This window comes from Zalophus californianus, chromosome 13 (genome assembly GCF_009762305.2).
Source record: "Zalophus californianus isolate mZalCal1 chromosome 13, mZalCal1.pri.v2, whole genome shotgun sequence".
NCBI lineage: Eukaryota > Metazoa > Chordata > Mammalia > Carnivora > Otariidae > Zalophus > Zalophus californianus.
The window spans coordinates 11956089-11977338 of NC_045607.1; the positions used below are offsets into that span (position 1 = coordinate 11956089).

Sequence of the window (21250 nt, forward strand, 5' to 3'; positions counted from 1 at the left end):
TTTGGCTCGGGTTCCCTGCCCCTCCCCCTTCCCGGAGCCCCGAGGGGCCGGAGCTCCTGGCGGTGCCGGATCCTGACGGTGGCCTTCCCCCGGGTCTGTAAGTGCGGAGGCGGCCGGAGCGCCGGGCAGGGGTACGGGGTCTCTCAAGAGGGAGCCCCCTTGGGGCCCTGGATTGGCCGGGACCTGCTCTGGGATGGGGGCGAGGAGCTGGCCTAGGCCCGGTGGGACTTAAGGAACCCTTGGTCCGGCCCACGCTGTGCCCCGCCCCTTTCCCTTCCCTGCGTCTGGAGTGGGGAGCCTAACTATGCCCCAGGGACCTCCTCCCGGGACCCCAGCCGAGGGCCTGGCAGTTGGCTTGGACGCCTGACTCTGGCATCTTGTAGGAAGTGCCAGAGCTGAGGCCCTGGCAAGGCCTCAGTGCCGGCCCCAGTGCCGGCCCGCTAGGCTCACTATGCGTGCTGACCGAGGTTACCCTTTTGCCGGGGTTTCCCCTAAATCGGCCAGTGGCTGCAGCACCTTTTCTATTACTGGCGCTATGCCAGGTACTGGGGCTTCTTAAGATACCCTTCCAGTTTTCCAGGGTCAAGTTTGGGAGCCAGATATAAACAAATAATTGCTCCTGCGATTTGTATATCAGTCATATATGTGTGAACTGCCCAACGGGCAGTTGCTAGGAAGGCTGAAGAAAGAAAGTGAGGTCTGAATTATACTTCTTGGAGAGGATGAAGTGGAGAGGAGCTTTTCAGGCAGAAGGAAGAGTTTGCAAGGCTCTGAAGGAATGACTGAGCGTAACTTGTGTGTGAAGAGGAGGAAATAGGGGGCTCTTGTGCGTAGGATGAGATACAAGGCTGGGAAAGTAGGCTGAGGTCCAGATAGTGGAAGGTTTAATCCTAAAGGAGATGGGTAGTTTTAAAAGAGTTTTAAGCGGGAGACTTATACAGTCAGATTTGCACAGCCATGTTGTTCTAGAAGTCAGCCTATAGAAAAGAAATGTCTATAAGCTGATTATGGACTCTTCAACTAATGTCTGCGTACTCTTACTGGAAATTCTTTTGAAGGAGTAATGGAATCAGCCTAGTGAAAGTTAATGAAGGCCTAAAATGGAATTATGACAGTGTTACTGGAAAGAAGGGAAGTATGCTGGAGTGAATGGTGTGAAAACTCTAATAAATTGGATGTTGAGAGAGAAAGATAGCAAAGCTGATTCCGAGGTTTTAGGCCTTTGGCATTTGGAGAATGTTGATGCTATTATCAGCTATAAAACCGTAACCTTGTAGATTACAAATTTATTTTTTTGGACATGTGTAATTAAAGGTATAATGGAACAGCCACATAAGACTGTCCAGTATAGAGTTGGAAATGCAAATCTGCAGCTTAACCTCAGTGCTGTGGCTAGAGGTAAAAGTTCGAGTCACTGGCATAGAAGTAGAAGCTGTAGTAATATTTGGCATCAGGAAGGAAGTATTGAGAAAGATGGGAATATTTGGGGGGAATGGTTGCATTTATGAAGCAGAAAGGGGAATGAATTCGTGGGATAGCAAAAACAGAGGTAGGGGATATGTATAAAAGTACAGGGTTCCAGCAACCAAGAAGACCCAGAATCAAGAGAAGGGAATTTTGAGGAGGGTCCACTGGGACAATTCATGCAGAGCATTTGGGGAATGAGAGGGGGGGAAAAAAGATTGCATTTCCTGTAGTAAGAGATAATTAGTGGGGCACCTGGCTGGCTCAGTCAGGAGAGCATGCAGCTCTTGATCTGGGGGTCATGAGTTCAAGCCCCATGTTGGGCATAGCGATGACTTTTAAAAAAAGAGAGAGATCATTAGAGACCTTTTCAAAAGCAATTTTGGTAGAGTGATGAGGTCACAATTTATGAAATAATGGAGACCTCAACTGGTTTGATGTTAAATGAGAATGAGAAAAGGCCACATGTGAAGTGTTTCATGAAGAAAATTGACAGGCTTTATTTGTTTTTTCACCTAACATGCTTATCAAGCACATTCCAGACACTGCTCTAAGCTCTTTTAAACATTAATTTAATTTTTAATTTCCCATAACAACGCTATGAAGTAATATTACTATTTGACAGAAGGGGTTAAGTAACTTGCCCAGGGTCACACAGCTAGTAAGTGGTTGAGCAGAGTTTTCATCCTAGGAAATATGGCTCCAGAATCCATAGTTTTATCCACTGCACTAAGCAGTGACTGAATATGGGAGTGAAAGGTGTGGGAAAATTTTAAGCAAAGATAGGTTCATTGATAGAAAATGGAGAGGCTTGGAAGGAGAACCTAATTGAGAAGGTAAGTAATGGATGTATGTTTATATTACATATTTGTTTTTTATTTCTCTCTGTCTTATATCCTCTTCCAATCAATGCCACTTTAGGTCAATTTCTTTCACAATTAGGTCAATTTATGCCATGCTTTCATCTATCACTTATTATCTATAATCAGGTCTCCTCTTCAGCTTCAGACTCATATCCAACTAGCTAATAAATCTTCCGCTTCACGTCATGTAAGAGTCTCTGACTAAACATTTTAAAACCAGACCCATGATCATCCCCTCCAATATTCCCTAGCTTACTGAGTGACACTGTGTCAAATTAATCCAGTCATTCAAATCAAAGGTCTTGGAGTCATCTCAAACTATCCTTTCTTGAACCCCACCTTGGTCACCAAGTCCATCAGTTCTTTGAAATATCTCTCAAATCTGTTTTCCTCTCTCTATCCATATAATTGTTGTCAGTATTCAGGCCCTCATTATTTCCATCTTGATCTGCTAGAGTAATAGCATACTACAGGTATCCTTGCCTTCATGTCCACTGTTCTTAGAGCCATTCACCATTAATTTTTATTTTTGACTTACTGAGTTTTAGACGGTGCAGGAGTTTAGACATCACACATTTCAAGCAATAGAATAGTAGCCTAGGGCAGGTATTGTTGAGTAACTTGAGGTAAAGTTAAGTTTGGCTAAGGTTGGCCATAAGGATGGAGATTTAGGGATTTAAAAAAAAAAAAATAGAGCATGTAAATAAAACATGGAGAAACGAGATGGGCTTTCTGAGAGGAAGTAAGCCTTGAAAAAACAGCAAAAAATCAAGGACTAAGCTTTGAAGGATATATTTACCTTTACACAATTTATTGGACCTTGAAGAGCAAACAAGCAAAAGAATGGTGGAAAGCTGAGGCCAGTAGTTAAGCAACTTGGCCATTTCTGTACAACAGTTTAAAAAGAATGGACTAGATCTCTATTCAACATATATAGCTGTCAAAAACAATACGTGAAAAAAGAAAGTTGCCAAACAATATGTACAGTTTATGTGTAAGAAACATAGTCTTATATCTTCTGGGGCTAGGCATATAGAAGTATTGTTTTTCAAATGGAGGGAAGGAGAGTCAAAAAGGACCAAAGTTAAACTCAGTAGTAAGTGGAAGATGGTTGGGAAAGGAGACTTTTACAGTATCTATAATGTTGAAAAACTTTCCAGGAAGGATATATTTCTGTGTATATTACTTATAGTTAAAAGTAAAAACAAAACAAAAGATTGATAACTTGGAGAATGTTGTGTCATGAAAGTTACCCAAATGAAGAAAAAGATTGAGGTTTATAGAGAGAAAGGTTGTGGTGTAATGCAACCTTTTTGAAAAATGGAGTATGATGTTAATGAGAAACAAAGAAAGATTTCCAGGTAGTTATGAGTGCTAAGTTGAAAGATAAGGGTACTTTTATGAGGTAGATGACAAAATAGACTGACGTATAGCTTGGGAGTTTATTATGTGGAATAGAAAGATTTTCCTTATAAGTAATTAGAGGTATTTGAAATAAGAAACTTGGGTATTTTCTCACTGCCTGTAGCATAGCAGTAAACATTGTCCGACTTAGAATATCCACTGATCCTTTTTGGTTACTCCTGTTTGAACAAGGGGAAATTTTCAGATCAGTTGGCACATTTGTTACAGAGATAATTATGAAAGAACTGTATAAATATAACAAAGAGAAAGTGATCTTCAGTGAGAATATTCCTATTACATTGATGTTTGAGAAATAGGTCATTCAAAGCTTGCTAATAGGGGTGCCTGGGTAGCTCAGGTCATGATCCCAGGTTCTTGGGATAGAGTCCTGCATCTGGCTCCCTGCTCAGCAGGGAGCCTGCTTCTCCCTCTCCCTCCCCCTGCATGCTCGCTCTTGCTCTCTCGAGCTCACTCTCTCTCAAATAAATAAATAAAATCTTTTTAAAAAAAACTTGCTAATAGAAACTTGGCAGTATGCAGATTTAATTGCAGTCGCCTAGGTAATAGATAAGGGCCTGAACCATGGCAATGATAGAATAAAGAGAGAGAATTTGGAAGTCATTCTGAGGAAAGAATCAACAGAATGTGGTGACCAAGTCTCTATTCTACCTGATAAGTTCTTTACTTTCTTTCAGTTACTCAAAGCTCTTCTATAATCTAGAATTATGTGTTATTTTTATGAAACTTACAAATAACTGCTGCTATATTTTTAAGTTAATTACAGTTACTTGCAATGGCATTCAGATTTAGTATACAAATATAAATACACAAAAGATGGAAAAAACATAAAGTTAAAATAGGTGTGGGAGACGAACCATGAGAGACAATGGACTCTGAAAAACAAACTGAGGGTTCTAGAGGGGAGGGGGATGGGGGGATGGGTTAGCCTGGTGATGGGTATTAAAGAGGGCACATTCTGCGTGGAGCACTGGGTGTTATGCACAAACAATGAATCATGGAACACTACATCAAAAACTAATGATGTAATGTGTGGTGATTAACGTAACAATAAAAAATTTAAAAAAATAGGTGAGAAAGGTAAAACAAGGATAAGGGAATAAAATGCAATCAAGAATATGACTAGTACAGGGGCGCCTGGGTGGCTCAGTCGTTAGGCGTCTGCCTTAGGCTCAGGTCATGATCCCAGGGTCCTGGGATCGAGCCCCGCATCGGGCTCCCTGCTCAGCGGGAAGCCTGCTTCTCCCTCTCCCACTCCCCCTGCTTGTGTTCCCTCTCTCGCTGTGTCTCTCTCTGTCAAATAAATAAAATCTTAAAAAAAAAAAAGAATAAGACTAGTACATAAAAGGCTTACTGTTAAAGTCCTCTAGACTGGACACAAATTTGGCTTTACATCGTACTCTTTGTTTTAAAAAACCTTTTATTGAAGCATAACTGAATACACAAAAGTATTAAAATATTAAATGTACAGCTGAATGGATATGAGGAAGGGAGTCTGAACAGTTACACAGTTAACATTATTATCAGGTAAAACTTCACCTAGTCTTACTGTTTCATACATGGACTTTGGCATCACGTAGCTTGGGCTCAAGTTGCACCTCTAACACTTAATACTTTCTACCTCTCATAAGTTGAGCAAGTTACTTATATCCGCCAAGATTGAGTTTCCTCATATGCAAAATGGAGATGCTAATAATACCTACCGCCTAAGGATTTTGAGGATTAGGTGGGTCAATTTAGGTAAAGCACTTAGCACTATACCTGGGACATAGCAAGGATTCAATAAAGATTAGCTATCCTTTCTCTTATCATTAAACCAATTTATAAGAAACACAATTATTCTTTTTCACTTTGACATTTTTAAAAGTAAAAAAAAAAATTGTTTAAAATTTGGTTTTACATTGTCAAAACTGTTTTGGTAACAAACGCTAGAAAGGGATTTTCCCCAGGACACTCAAACGAGGGCCTCTCTATCATAGAACAATAATAATTTCATAGGGGACATTGAAGAGTTAATTATTCTGCTAGTTTTTGTTGAATGAGCTGTGTATAAAGTAACACTTGGTCCTTGTCCTAGGATAACTAATATTGTATTGAAAAGAGAAACTGGTTGCAGGAATCAATTAAAGGGATAAACTGTGTGGTCCAGAAATAAGAGTTTATCAAAGACAGCCAATAGAGTACACTGACATATATTAGGTAAAACTTCTTAAAGTAAACAGAACAAATTTTCCTCACATTCTTGGACTATAGCAGAGAAATCAAAGCAGGCACTTTCCTGGGGTACCTACCTATTGGGCTGCTCTCACTGTTAAGTTTCTTGAGACTGATTGGTAGGAAGTACTCCAGCTCCTCATCTTTAGAGCTTCAGGGAACAATTATTCCTAAGGATAGTTTGTCTAAAGCACTCTGAGTATTATCGTCCTATAGATGAAAGGAATTAATGATCATTTTTGGGTGTGTATAGGAAAATACTAACCTGAGGGTAGACTGAGGACAAGCTGAACTCTAAAAAAGAATGCCCCTTTTGTTTGGCCACTTGAAACAACAGTCATTTTTATAACTTCTGGTTATAAATTGGGGTATTCACTTTCCAGAATGAATGTATGAGGCCACTGAAATTGCTGAAACTAACCAGTGATAATATAATTTTGCTGCTTTCTTTATTGATATGTTTCTTGTATCTCCTAGATTTTTCCTTTTTATTTGATATTCACCATCTTTTCTCTGATGCTGCATTTGCTTCTCTATATCCTTCCTTTCTCATTTTATTGTGATTATTCATTACCTATACATTCAGGATGCATACAAAGGAAAAGGAAAGGAAAAAGCTTATACAAAGGAAAGGGAAAGGAAAGGCTTATACAAAGGAAAAGGAAAAGGAAAAGCTTATAATTTCTGTATGTCTATTTTTGTTAATAAACCATGCCATTTCTCCCTCCTATGTTTCACCTTTCTTCCAATGACATTTCACTCTTAAGTTTGGGACCTTTACACATTCCTTTTTTTTTTTTTTTTTTGGTCATTCTCTGTATCTAGTCAATCACCAAGTTCTTAAAATATCTTTTGTTATTTTTTCTTGCTCCTTATTCCCATTTTCATTCCTTTCTAGACTCTCATGGCCTTACACCCATAATGCTTTTACAGACTCTGAGCTGATCTTCCTAACAGCAGGTCTTCCTTCCTTCCACTGTCAAACAAATTCTATAGGTTCAACAAACAAACTGAGCACCTGCTGTGTGTTTAGCACAATATTAGGTGATGGGAAGACAGACCAGTTTGAACAGAAGAGGGTCTGGCCAGTAATGTGGCTGTAGGAAGTAGAATTTGAAGGAAAAGGAAAAAGTGTTTTGCCCTAGAAGTTGCAGGTTCCCAGCATTAGCCTCATTGAGTGAGATGGAGATGTTTACCTCAAATGCCATGAAGCTTGCAGTTTGGAGGGGAAGGAACAAGTACTTAAAATATTTTGAATGTTATGTTGGAAGTGCTATGCTATGGGTCCAGTAGAGACAACTGTTCTAGTCTAAGAGGTTGATAGGGGCATCTCAATAAATAAAGGAGTGATGAATTTTGATAGCTCAGTTGATAAAGCATCCCACTCTTAGTCTTGGGGTCATGAGTTTGAGCCCCACATCCAGTGTAGAGATTACTTAGAAGGAAGGAAGGAAGAAAGAAAGAAAGAAAGAAAAAAGAAAGAGAATTAATTAACTGTACTAAGGCCTGGAGTCAATAGAGTGCTGTCATGCACCAGGCACTGAGCAGTATGAGTAAGACCTGAACTCTTCTTAAGGAACTGGTGTTCTATGAGCCTTGGTCAGTCACTGTTATAAAAGATAAATTATAAAGATTGGGCTTCAGGATCTACATGTCGCCAATTACAGCTGATTGTCTCTTGTGATTCTCAACTATGGAGTTGATAAATGCACAAAGTTCAAGTTGAATTTAATGATGCACTGAGATTGTAGAGCTGTTTTTCAAGGGTAGAGTTGATATACCTACTGATCTTCCAGAAGACTGGTATATAAACAGAGTGCCAGTTTATTATTTTTATAATGACTGGTGGACTGGAATTATGTTCACATAGGTAATTCATCCTTCCCTTTAGAGAGAAACATGGGAAGACAAATTATCAGAAAATCATTTACAGAGTATAGAATCAGAACATAGGAACTTTCTCCAAAGGAATTGCTATATAAAGGGACAGATAGGGAAAGAGTTTGGCATACACCTTCTCCATGGTTGAATGGGTTATGCCAATGTTTACCTTAATTATTATTTGGTTTATTTCATTAGTTTATCCTCAAAGGTTAGTCTTCATCCAGGAGACAGTGGGAAGTCACAGAAGGATTTTAGGCGGGGGTTGGATATAATCACATCAAGTTTTTTTGAAAGTTGACATTTGGTGTAGAAGTTGGACTAGAAGCTGGAACCCAAGAAACATTCATGATCCTGTTCTAGTGGTCCAGTTGATGAGTAATGATGGGTAAACAGGAATAAAAAGAAAGAACAGAATCTATAAGCTATTAATTTGATTGACTTTATTCCTACTCAGATTCCCACCAAGTGCCTCATCTGTTTTTTCTATATAAAATATTTACTTTCTATATCAAGAAATGTTGCTTGAGAGTTTAGATCTGTCCAAACTGCACAGGATAAAGACCTGTGCCTTTGACACTGTCTGAACATTGTGCCTTTAAGTCTATTACTTTCAGTTTATTGCAGAAATGCTTGTATGAATAAATGCACATCAGTTTAAATAGAAGAGGATTTACCCAGGAATGGGGCAAGCAAGGTCACTGCAGTTCTTTAAAATAGAAAGCAAAGGAAAACATTTTGTCTTTGAAGAAGCAGGTTCACAGTATCATGTTAAAGAAAATAGTTACTTTATTATTTGTTGGGATGTTTTTAGTTTGTTTTTGAAACCTGATAGAATTCTCATTTGAGAAGCGAAAAAATGTTTTTAAAGTAGCTCAAGCACTATTCTTGTATTAAGTATCTTAAAAAGTTGAATGGATGCCAAACTATTTACACTGATACAAGTCTACTCCTTAGGTGCAATTGACATTTGATGTGGAATAATTTTTCACAGCCTTTGAAAGCTGTTACACTAGCTTCCTCTTTCAAGGAAAATTTCATTTGGATACATACGAAGAGATATGACAACACAAATTGTTTTTGGAAGGAAAAATCCAGGTATCTTAATTGTTTGAATTTTCTTAAATTCATCCTTTTTACATTTCTGTTCTTTAGGTCTGCCAAAATGTCTGAAAGATCAGATCTCCTTCACTTCAAGTTTGAAAATTATGGAGATTCAATGTTACAAAAAATGAACAAATTAAGAGAAGAGAATAAATTTTGTGATGTTACAGTTCTCATAGATGATATTGAGGTACAGGGGCATAAAATTGTGTTTGCTGCAGGTTCCCCCTTCCTAAGAGACCAGTTTTTACTGAATGATTCCAGAGAGGTGAAAATCTCCATATTGCAGAGTTCCGAAGTGGGGAGACAATTGCTCTTATCCTGTTATAGTGGTGTGCTGGAATTCCCTGAGATGGAACTGGTCAATTATTTGACTGCTGCAAGTTTTCTTCAGATGAGCCACATTGTAGAACGGTGCACACAGGCCTTGTGGAAGTTTATAAAGCCAAAACAACCAATGGATAGTAAAGAGGGATGTGAACCGCAGAGTGCTTCTCCCCAGTCAAAAGAACAGCAGGGAGATGCCAGAGGCTCCCCAAAGCAGGATTCACCTTGTATTCATCCATCTGAAGACAGTATGGATATGGAGGACAGTGATATTCAGATTGTTAAGGTAGAATCTATTGGGGATGTATCCGAGGTTAGAAGTAAAAAAGATCAGAACCAGTTTATTTCTTCTGAACCCACTGCTTTACATTCATCAGAGCCCCAGCATTCCCTGATAAATTCAACTGTGGAAAACAGAGTAAGTGAAATAGAACAAAACCATCTCCACAATTATGCCCTCTCTTACGCAGGCAGTGATAATATCATCATGGCCTCAAAAGATGTCTTTGGGCCTAATATTCGAGGTGTAGACAAAGGCTTACAGTGGCATCACCAGTGCCCAAAGTGTACCAGGGTGTTTCGTCACCTGGAGAACTACGCCAACCATTTAAAAATGCACAAACTCTTTATGTGTCTACTCTGCGGCAAGACTTTTACTCAGAAAGGCAACCTTCATCGACACATGCGTGTGCATGCCGGCATTAAACCTTTCCAGTGTAAGATCTGTGGGAAAACCTTTTCTCAGAAGTGTTCCTTACAGGATCATCTTAACCTTCACAGTGGAGATAAGCCCCATAAGTGTAACTATTGTGACATGGTTTTTGCACATAAGCCAGTTTTGAGGAAACATCTTAAACAGCTGCATGGCAAAAACAGCTTTGATAATGCCAATGAAAGAAATGTGCAAGACCTCACAGTGGATTTTGATTCTTTTGCATGTACAACAGTCACAGACTCTAAAGGGTGTCAGCCACAGCCTGATGCAACACAGGTCCTGGATGCAGGTAAACTGGCCCAAGCTGTCTTGAACTTAAGAAATGATAGTACTTGTGTGAATTGAGTAGGGGCTTTATGCTCTCAACTTAGAATGGACTGAAAACGTGGCAATAGTCTCGAGTCTTTTTAGGAGTGATTTTGCTAGTTTGACTTCTCCAAAGCCTCTGTGCAGGTTGTAGGGGTGAGTCAAAGCACTAACAGACCAGGCAACTTACCACTTGGAGTGGTCTTGCCTTCCTTTTGCCCTCTTCCATTTTGTGTTTTGAATTATTTATCTCGTGATGTCTGTTTTCCTTTTCCAAGGAGTATTCCATTTGTCTACCTAACAATTGACTTTTTCTTAGACTGAAACTATTTTAGGCTTTTCACTGGGCACATTCTGAAGGTACCAATAAGTTAATAACATCACCTACAGTCCACTAATAGATGCTATGCTAAGGGAAGTGAATAGTATTTTTCTTTGGCAAAAAATAGGCTGAGATATAAGGTGATACTGCTCTTGGCCTGAATATGTGCTAGAACTTCTGGTTGCCTATTGTTAATTGCCTACTGATAATGAATCTGCCTCCTACCATTTGTACTTGTCTTGGAGCTGGTATGAAGTATTTTGGGTTCTGTACTCTTCAACAGTATTATGGCCCAACTTCATGTCACTGAGTAGTTCACATGGACCAGAGTACAATCTTTTCGGCAACATGGATCAGCATGAGGAACATAATTAACAAAGGATAGAAGTACAATTGTACAATAGCACTTACACAGGAGTTCTTCCCAAAAAGAAGCCAAATGCTTATAATTAATGTGTAACTTCTTGTGGATGTTTTTAAGTCAGGATTGCTCCAGGCACACTTAAAATGTGCTAAAGTATAATGGTCTCTCTAAAAAGGGGCTATCTGGGAGTCCGTCTCTGGACTTTGTTTTAGAGGCTAGCCATCAGAAAGGTGAGTTTGGCCTTCAGAGTTTTGTCTGGTGTAATGTAATCTCTGAATTCTCATTTCTTCCTGTACTCTAGTTTCTAAAATGGATGAAAAAAGGTGGATCACAGAGGAGCAATCAGGCTTTTGCATTCAGATATTCCTATAAAGGTACACAGTCCCATCTTGCCATGTTTGATAGATCACTAATACAAAATTGATCTTCCAATATGGAAAAAACACAATCGTTTTTTCTAAAGCACATGTTAGAGTTAAGTGATAAAATTTTGAGTCTTAGTAGCTTTTGACTCATGAGTTAAATTTAGGTAATAGGAGTCTTAGAGTCCTTAGAGAATCTTAAGAGATCATCTACTCCACCTCTTTTTTTTTTAAGTTGGGGTATCCAAAGCTCAAAGAGGTGGCCTTGGCCAAAGTAGAGAAGTGACTAAGAATGAGCTAATGTCTTCTTATTTCTCACTATCTCTTGGCTTAAAAAGATTTAGTACATGATCAAAAGTATATTAACAAAAAGCTCCCAGTTTGTGCTTCACTTTTGGGAATCCCTGTTGGCTTTTTGAGACAGCCGGATTTTGCAAACAAAACATCACAGGAAGGATGTGTTTTTGTCAATTAATTATTTTTTGGTTAGAATGAATATTACATTCTTCTCAAGCAAGTGACTGACTTGCTAGGTGGTGGTCAGGGAGGGAAAGGACGAGTAAGAATAGTGTGAGAAGGATCCAAATGTGAAACTGATTTTTGTCTGAAAGCAGTGTTTCCATCAGGATTTTGTTTTATTTTTGAGCTATGAGAATGCATGTACAGATAAACCAAAACTGAAGTTTAACTTGAGTAGTCACAGGGAATTCTTAGAGTTGTTATAATTTGATGCATTGACATGTGAATCTAATTGGAGTTATAATTTCTACCTTATGTTAAAACACTTACAATGAGAATAAAATTGAGTGATAAGACTAATAGGTATCTTATGCCTAAAGTCACTCATTTTTATGGTCTAATAATGCTACCTAGCATTCTGATTTTTATATTATCCAGCCAAAGAGTACCAGTTCTATGCAACAGTGAGACATTAATATGTTAACCAATGCTTCTCTGAACATCATTTCATCATAGGGAAATTTCAAGTTGGAGTGCTTCCTTTGCTTACATTCATGTCCTGTTTTTGTTACTGGTTTGAAGACTAAAAGGCGTGGGTTCAAATAAGATTGGCCTCTTTGGTTGGAGACTTTCTGGGTTCATTCAGTAGTTGAGAAGCTACTCAATTATTGGGCACCTTTGTTGCCAGGCACTATGCTAGATACTGAGGATACCAAGGTAAGATTGCTGAAGTCCCTGCCCTCACAGAGCTTATATGGTCTATTGTAGTCTTAGATAAGGTGATTTTAACTAGGAATAATAAAGAAAATGCCTTGCTTCCTTTAATCACTTAATCACTTAAAATCAGTATCTTGATGGTTTTTTATCAGTAAAACTTCCAGTTCCCACCTTTTCCAACTGCAAACCACTGAAGTGATTTACAGTCTCCTCCATTTCTTGGCTGGAGAGGTGTTCTGTTTCTGTGAGACATTTTCTTAATTTGGTGGGACTTGACTTTTCTCCTTTGTACATGTTTCTTAGGTTGTATTGCAAAGTGGTCAAGTTAACTCATATCAACTACATTTTATAAGGGAAGATGACTTTCAAAACTAGTCATATTCTTAAAGAGGAGTAAATTTTTTTAAAACCTTAGTCATTCTGCATTTGTATTTTATGGATCCCCAGGATAACTAAAAAGGACTCTCTTTACCATAGTTTGGTTTTTAAAAAATTACCATGTCACCATTATTTATTTATTATTTAATTTTAAAGACAAACTCCAAACTGAAGTGGCTCTGAGGTAAATCAGATGTGTTTTTGTTTTCGTTTATTAGAAGATCTATAAATGGAGGGTGACCAGTGTCACCACTTCTAAAATATTGTCCTAAACAAACCAGAATGTTTTATTTCAGCTGGTGAATAGCTGTTCTAAATCTGTTGTATGTTAGACATACTATGAACTACCTCTTCACTTATTATGGGGAAGTTTCCTTAATAAAAGTGTGACAATTAAATCTCTGGTGTCAGTGGTTTCTTTTCTCTCTCCCTCCTGCTTTCCTTTTCAATTGCCTAAATTTGAATAAGGAAAGCTTTCTTCACTGCTATTGTTTAAACACTTATTAATCAGGCATTCTGAGCATGGCTTCTGAAGCAAATAAGGTTAACTAGAAATTGTTAGTAGGGTCAGTTACTGAGGGGGTAGAGCTACTGCTTTTAAGACCTGGTTCAGACATTCCTTCATTTAGCAAAACTTGATGTCTACTCAGTGCTAGACTTCGGTAATGCAAAGATCATAAATCACTGTCCTAAATACCTCCGCCCAGATGGGTCACAGATTTCAATACAGGTATGATAATTGCAATAATAAAGGCAGCCAAAGGGCTTACAGGCTCCCAAGTGGGAGCCAACTAATTCAAGGGCAATTCAGAATGGCTTCAGGGATGACATGATTTATGAACGAGATTTTGAAGGATAAGTGGGAGGAGAGCTAGGGCACGTGGGAAGAGGCAGCCCCAAGAGTTTAGATAGGCCTGGGTTTGCCTAGAACTGGCGGGTGGGGGGAGGGGGGAGGTGGACGGTCACACGCGACAGATGGGTGAAATGAGATCCAGAGGTAGGGACCAGATCCTGATGGTCATTAGCTAGGCAATCTCGAATGCCGATCCTTATGGCAGTCTCCTTTCCTCTGCCACCTTTTAAATTGTAGATGGCCCAGTGAGGAGAGAACCCGGCCCGTAACAACCCATGAGGGCCTCCCAGTGGTCCCGTTGCAGGGTATTCCGATGGACGCGCTGTACCTCAGCCTCACAACCCGACTGCGATACGGACGCTGGGGAGAACTCACGAAGGGGAACGGCTTGCGCGCCGAAACTGGGGCAGGAGAGATGGGATTTGCCGGAATACGGGTGCCTCTCTGCCATCCCAGGAGCGGGGGTTGTGAGGAAGGGAGAATGTCTCAGGATGTCCTTCCGGGACGCCAAGCGCACCCCAGTGAGGAGTAAAGCTAGTTGACACCGGATGTGTTTCCTCCCAGGCTAAGTCCACCTTCCGGCCTGGGCCGCCGCTGCTGCGGAAAGCTGGGTTCTGGCTCTCTGAGTCGGTGAGTGAGCGCGTTGGAGACGGGCAGGTGGGGAAGCCGGAAGAGGAGGAGGAGGAGGTAGAGGGCCCCTAGGCGCGGACTGGGAGGCTACACTGGTGCTGCAACCACCTGGCCGACAGGGCCTATGGGAGGCTTACTCGGGAGGACCCATGTGTGGTTGAGTTGCAGGATCTTCCAGGCCACTTTGGGTCCCGCTCAGTTCAACAGATGTTCCCTCCGCTGTGCCTGCTCTTGTGCCTGCCCCTGTGCTCGCTGCAGAAACTCAGATGAACCAGGCACCTTTTCGTGGTGCTCTGGGAGCAACCCAACTCTTTGTTGGGGAGACAGGAGGAGGAGTCACAGCAGTCTTAAATTGATTTGGGTCTGAAAGGGGCCAAATCACTAGCTGGAAAGAGGAACTGCAGTTTTAATGTAACGTGCAAAAGTGTATTCCGGTCTTCTTGTCTGGGCAATGGTGAAAATCTCAATGTCGAAGGAGCTTTGATGAAAAAGAGAATAGAGGATACAAAGATAAAGCCTTAAAGATGGTTAGGACCAAATAATGAGGAATCTTGTATTTGCTAAGAAGGGTAGGCTGTCCTGGAGGTAGAGGAAAGCAATGGAGGATTTAAAGTAGAAGAGGGGGGCACCTGGGTGGCTCAGTTGCTTAAGCGTCTGCCTTCAGCTCAGGTCAAGATCCCAGGGTCCTGGGATCAAGTCCTACATTGGGCTCCCTGCTCAGCAGGAGGTCAGCTTCTCCCTCTTCCTGCGCCCCCTCTTCCCACTCGTGTTCACTCTTGCTAGCGCTCTTGCTCGCTCTCTCCCTCTCAAATAAATAAAAAGATTTTAAAAACTAAAGTAGACGAGAGAACTTTTTTAAAAAAGTTTTAAAAGATGTTAGTTCCGGTGGCACTTAGGAGGGTAGGTTGGAATATGGGAAACCTGTTGGAAGACCTTGCAATAGTCCAAGGGAACAGAATGAGGACCTGCAATAGTGATGGAGAATAGGAAACTTGGAGATTACATTAAGGTTTCTAATGTGAGAAACTATATTAAGTACCCTTAGTAGCGGGTACTAACAGTATCTTGAACCACAGAACAGATAAAATTTAGCCAAGGAGAAAAACAGAAACCATTAAGTACAACTCAGTATAATAAGTACTAAGTAATACTAAATAAGTACTAAGTAATAAGTGAAGAACGGGACATGAAGTAAAAAAGAAATGCATTTTCATTTTCTCGGTTTTGAGATGGTGGCATAGGAGTTCAGTCTTTGCACCTAGATTAGAATTTGAATTTTCTTTTACCCAATTATGGTTTGGGATTTTTTGTTTGTTTTTACCATGACAATGTAGGAAAGCATTCCCTATTACATCAACGTTTGTGTTTTATTTTGCGTAGATTGTGACCATGGCTGCTGAATCCGATGTCCTGCACTTCCAGTTTGAACAGCAAGGAGATGTAGTCTTGCAGAAAATGAATCTCTTGAGACAGCAGAATTTATTTTGTGATGTGTCAATTTATATTAATGACACCGAGTTCCAGGGGCACAAGGTGATTTTAGCTGCTTGCTCTACTTTCATGAGAGATCAGTTTTTACTCACACAGTCAAAACATGTCAGAATCACCATCTTGCAGAGTGCAGAAGTTGGCAGAAAACTGTTGCTCTCTTGCTATACTGGAGCACTTGAAGTTAAAAGGAAAGAGCTTTTGAAATACTTGACAGCTGCTAGTTACCTGCAGATGGTTCACATTGTGGAAAAGTGCACAGAAGCTTTGTCAAAGTATCTGGAAATTGATCTTTCTATGAAAAATAACAATCAACATACTGACCTGTGTCAATCCTCTGATCCAGATGTTAAGAATGAAGAAGAAAATTCAGATAAAGACTGTGAGATAATTGAAATTTCAGAAGATAGTCCTATAAATATAGATTTTCATGTAAAAGAAGAGGAAAGCAATGTTTTACAGTCTACAGTAGAGTTGACATCAGAGAGAAAGGAAATGAAGTCACCAGAGCTGTCTTCAGTAGATATTGGTTTTAAAGATAATGAAATTTGTATCCTCCATGTGGAATCTATTAGTACTGCTGGTGTAGAAAATGGGCAGTTTTCACAGCCTTGTACCTCTTCAAAAGCAAGCATGTATTTCTCTGAAACACAGCATTCACTGATCAATTCTACGGTTGAGAGCAGAGTGGCAGAAGTTCCTGGGAACCAAGATCAGAGCTTATTTTGTGAGAATACTGAAGGAAATCATGGTACAGTGAATGAGATTCAGAATCTGGAGGATGCTTATTCACTGAGGCACCAGTGCCCCAGGTGTCCTCGAGGATTTCTTCATGTTGAAAACTACCTGCGCCACCTTAAGATGCATAAGCTGTTCTTGTGCTTACAGTGCGGGAAAACATTTACGCAAAAGAAAAATCTCAACCGGCATATTCGAGGGCACATGGGCATACGGCCCTTTCAGTGTACTGTGTGCTTGAAGACATTTACTGCTAAAAGCACACTTCAGGACCACTTGAACATACACAGTGGAGATCGCCCATACAAATGCCATTGTTGTGACATGGATTTCAAGCACAAATCTGCCCTCAAAAAGCATTTAACCTCTGTCCATGGCAGAAGCAGTAGTGAAAAACTACCCAGGCATGATCTCAAAAGGCAAAATCTACTATAATTAGAACCACACCTTGCTACGTAAGCCTTATATAATTCTGTTAGGCAAGTTTTTCTACAGAAATGCAGCATCTGTTATATTGCATCCCCCCCCCCATCTTTGGGTCTTAATTTTGGTCTGCCTACACATGTTATTCTTTCTGAACTTCTACTAACAGTTCCAAAGTGTGGGAGACATGATAAAGCTAATGGGATGCTGCCTTATCTCATATAGTATATGTAAGTCCCAGTGGTATATCTAGAGAAATAATGTTCCTCTCTTAAATATTCTTGATTCTAGTGACAGAGGATCCAGCAGTATTTCTAGATTCTGATTTTGACTCTCTAGATAAATAATGTAAATGTAAAATCCCAACCACATAATAATTTTAATGAATTAGGATAACAGGAAGAGAAAATAGACTTAAAAACATGCTGTAATCCATTATGCTTTGTAGGACTAGTGATTTTTTTTTTTTAAACAAACTGCGGTTGACTTCTAAAGCTAAGCACCAAGGTACTTGTTTTAAACTATAAGGGAACACATTTCAAATTCACTTGGGAGTAGTAGAATTTCCTTGTACATGGGCTAATATTCCTTAAAATAATGGTTCCATGATTTTTTTAGTATACATATTTTAGAAATGATTAATCAAGCCCAAGTTTCTTGATTTTATTTCATGCAGTTGTATTTAATAATTTTTTGACCAGTGAAATTATACCACTGGCATGAAGCTCTGAAAATTTCTTTTAGAAATACCAACTTTACCAAAGATACTCTACTGTTTCCTTTTTAAAATTTACTTCATTTTTATTTTTTAATTAACATATACTAAAACTGACCTTTATTTTTGGTCTACATTTTCATGAATTTTAACACATGTAGATTTGTTCAACCACCACTGCAATCAGGATACAGAACATTCCATCATCCCTAAAAACACCCTTATGATGCCCCTTTATAATCAGCTCCTCCACCTATCTTTAAATCCTGGCAACAGTTGCTATTGCTATAATTTTGCCTTTTTTGGAATGACGTGAGTGGAATCTTGTAGTATGTTCCCTTGTGAGATGATTTTTTTCACCACACAGAATGCCATTGGATTCATCCACGTTGTTGTGTGTATCAGTAGTTCATTCCCTTTTTTACTTTGAATTGGCAATAAATACTATCTTGCTGCCACTAGATGAACAGTTTAAATATGGTTGGCTATTAGTGTTTTCTTAATTATTAACTTTTTTCATTTACATTAAGCAATTTTCATTTACCACATGTTGACAAAAACCCTAACCATCCCTAGAGTTTTATTCTGTATTTCCAGAAATGTGCCAAAAGCAAAACCATGACTGTATGGTTATTTTAGTGAGAGTAATTCTGTTTGTGTTATGAGCCCTTGCTCTCTGCTATCCCTGTGTACAAATAACACAAAACTTTTTGTTGTCAAAGCAAAGATTAAAATCTATTGCAGGGCAAATCATACTCTAAAATGCAGGAACTACTTTTAGTTAAAGAAGGCTGACTGGATGCATCTCACTTTCAAGTTCTATTCCTCCTCTACTCACCTCAGCTTTATGTAGAATTTCTGTTATACTTAGGTTCTGAAGCCCTTCGACATTTTAAAATGTAATATACTTTGTACCATTTGTAAGAATTTTGTGATTGATCACATGTTGATAGTTATAAATGTTAAATATCCTTTTTGTGATACTTTTGTGAAAAACATATTCTCCATAGAATTTTAACTCTGGGAGACACTTTAAGGAATCCACCTCTCATCTTTGATAAGAAAACCAACTTCATAACCCCCTCCCTCCCCATGTCACTTGTTAGTGACATTGGACAGGTCACCTCTCTATCAATTTTTCTTAAATTCATGTGTAAAACAGTAACTTTGAACTTGGTAATTTGTAAGATCATTTCCAGGTCCAAAATTCAATGATTTTATACTTAAATCTCCCTGAGTTTCCAAGAACAGAGAGGAAAGCAAGAGAGGAGAGTTTTGTGTCTCTATGAATGTTGCTATTTGAGTGCTACTTTGGAGACAGAATTTTTCTAAAGTAGTGTTTTTCTTCCACTGGAGAACATGATAGTGCAGCATTTAATTTTCTTTCCCATTTGACCTATGATTGGCCACTTCCAGGTATGAAAACATTTCCCTTTCAGAAATAGTTTGTGCTTGAAGTACTTTCCTTATTTTTGTTTCCTAGGATGAAATTTTGTGGGGAAGGGATGGTGAAGGGAGGGAAGGGTAAAAGAATAGTAATAAACTGTTTTTTTAGGAATTGGTATCTACTATCCTTGATGTTTGAAAAAAATTATGGTTGAACTTTGTTTAAGTTTTATGTGTGCCTTGTAAGATTCTTGTGACATTTTTTGTAAGCACTTTGAGATATTTGCTTGGGGGGAAGGGTTGTTCTGTGCAAGTGATGGTTGTTATTTATTTTTATTTATTCCTGTCCAGTAGCACAGAGTGATCTCAGAACATTCCTGGGACAGTTTCTGTTTGCATGATGTATATAAACAGTTCTGGGAAAATGGAATCTTTTTAAAAATGCAGGTATGGCAAAGTAAAGTGTTGAATTTATTCATTTAAAACATTCACTTTTAGTTGTTTGTGTTTCTGATATGATGGGGAAAAATGCAACATGTTTGAGTTCAGCCTCTTCATTTACTGCATTTATGTATAAAGGATCTTGGAAAGGTAGTTGTTACTTTGGTATAAGAGAAAACCCGTGCTGTTTTTCCTTGGATGTAACTATTCTATATCTTTACGTAAAAAAAAATAATAAACTGGAGATGGGAATGGAGAACTTTGTGTTTTGTCTACATCTCTGAATTTTAAAGAAGAAAACTATTTCTTCTGACCATTCATTCAAGAAGTATTTACTGAGTCTTTACGTAGTATTAGAAGTTAGATATGCAGACCAAAATCCCTGCTCTCATGAAACTTGTGTTCTAGTGGAAGGAGAAAAACAGCAAACAAGTAAAATCAGTGTATATGAGATTTTGAAAACAAAGTTGGAGAAAATAAAATGCAGATAGGGAGTGCCAGGGAATGGAAATTGGGATTGTAATTTTAACTGTGATGGTCAGGCCACCTTTGAAAAATCTTAGCAGACTGTCATATACACTGTCCAGTAGATACATATATATTTGTGTGTGTATATATATATATATACGTCTTTACAGTTTATAAACTACTTGTTCATATGGTTTTTAATTCATAGTGGATTTGCTTTCATACATGCCTTTGTTGGACATCTGGTTTCACATTGGAAAGTGCCTTGAGTTTAATTACAACTCATGGCCATTTTCTTAATCTGTGTTTTTCAGTTTCTCAGTAACAGAGTACGTAGTATCTGCCTTTTAGGATTATTTTGATGAATGAAATAAAACTAAAATCTATAGTAGAAATGAAATTTTTATTACCTAACACAGGACCTGGCACATGGTAAGCACTTCGTAAATGCTTATTCCCTTATTTCTTACCAGGCTGTTTCTTCATATATAAAAACATAGTAATTTCTGCTTTACAGTTTGCTGTGAAAAATCATTCAACAAAATTTTTTTAAAGACTTTATTTGACAGAGAGAGACACAGTGAGAGAGGGAACACAAGCAGGGGGTGTGGGGGAGAGAGAAGGCTTCCCGCTAAGCAGGGAGCCCGATGCCGGGCTCGATCCCAGGGCCCTGGGATCATGACCTGAGCCGAAGGCAGATGCTTAACGACTGAGCCACCCAGGTGCCCCTCATTCAACAAATATTTGAGATATTAATTGAATTTTGATCCTTGCCACCGTCTAAGGAGTTCAGTTTTCTTTTTAATAAAGAGATTTGTGTTAGTGCCTGCCAAGCAAATGCTTTTCTTTTTATTTTTTTAAATAGGGAGGTTGCTTGGCAAATATGTGGAGGGATTGAGGGAATGGGTCAGTGTTTATTACGGGACAGTGCATAGAATATAATACAGATGTATCAGATTATGCTCAATGGAGACCACTTTTTTCACAAGGAGAGTCAGACACTGCCTCACATCACTGTCTAGGAGGCTGGCTTAAGACGCCGATGAAGGTGCGGGGAGTTTCCCATCAACCCTTTCGGCTTGCCTAAGCCTCCTAACAGCAACCTCCCACAGTGCTCCGGGGCTCCCCAGTCACGTGACAGTGGTGGTTAGACTCGACCAGAGGGAAGCTGATGCGCAGTCCAGGTGGCGGGGGCTACTACTCTCCTTCC

General features: G+C 39.2%; 2 protein-coding genes across 6 annotated transcripts; both read left to right on the top strand.

The window, feature by feature from the left end:
• Positions 1-33: 33 nt before the first annotated feature.
• On the top strand, positions 34-19822 carry ZBTB6 (zinc finger and BTB domain containing 6). Of its 5 annotated transcripts, XM_027615169.2 has the most exons (3): positions 34-97; positions 13989-14381; positions 15762-19822. In XM_027615169.2, exon 3 carries the CDS (start codon positions 15771-15773, stop codon positions 17040-17042), a length of 1272 nt encoding a protein of 423 aa, XP_027470970.1. In that variant the 5' UTR covers positions 34-97; positions 13989-14381; positions 15762-15770; the 3' UTR covers positions 17043-19822. The 5 variants fall into 5 exon arrangements, with proteins under 5 accessions (XP_027470970.1, XP_027470973.1, XP_027470969.1 ...); XM_027615172.2 differs by lacking the exon at positions 13989-14381 and having other exon boundaries at positions 71-93; XM_027615168.2 differs by lacking the exons at positions 34-97; positions 13989-14381 and adding an exon at positions 9862-10279.
• Positions 452-10130, top strand: ZBTB26 (zinc finger and BTB domain containing 26). The gene is made up of 5 exons (XM_027614698.1): positions 452-542; positions 1315-1398; positions 8043-8055; positions 9000-9991; positions 10108-10130. Exons 1-5 carry the CDS (start codon positions 452-454, stop codon positions 10128-10130), a joined length of 1203 nt encoding a protein of 400 aa, XP_027470499.1.
• Positions 19823-21250: the final 1428 nt, after the last annotated feature.

Bases quoted from the DNA above. Each gene is read 5' to 3' on its own strand.
- ZBTB26 (XM_027614698.1), top strand. From the start codon at position 452: ATGCGTGCTGACCGAGGTTACCCTTTTGCCGGGGTTTCCCCTAAATCG. The intron at 543-1,314 runs GTACTGGGGCTT...GTGTAATTAAAG, and splicing joins TATTACTGGCGCTATGCCAG to GTATAATGGAACAGCCACAT. The intron at 9,992-10,107 runs GTAAGATCTGTG...TTTGCACATAAG, and splicing joins CGGCATTAAACCTTTCCAGT to CCAGTTTTGAGGAAACATCT.
- ZBTB6 (XM_027615168.2), top strand. From the start codon at position 10,139: ATGGCAAAAACAGCTTTGATAATGCCAATGAAAGAAATGTGCAAGACC. The intron at 10,280-15,761 runs GTAAACTGGCCC...TATTTTGCGTAG, and splicing joins AACACAGGTCCTGGATGCAG to ATTGTGACCATGGCTGCTGA.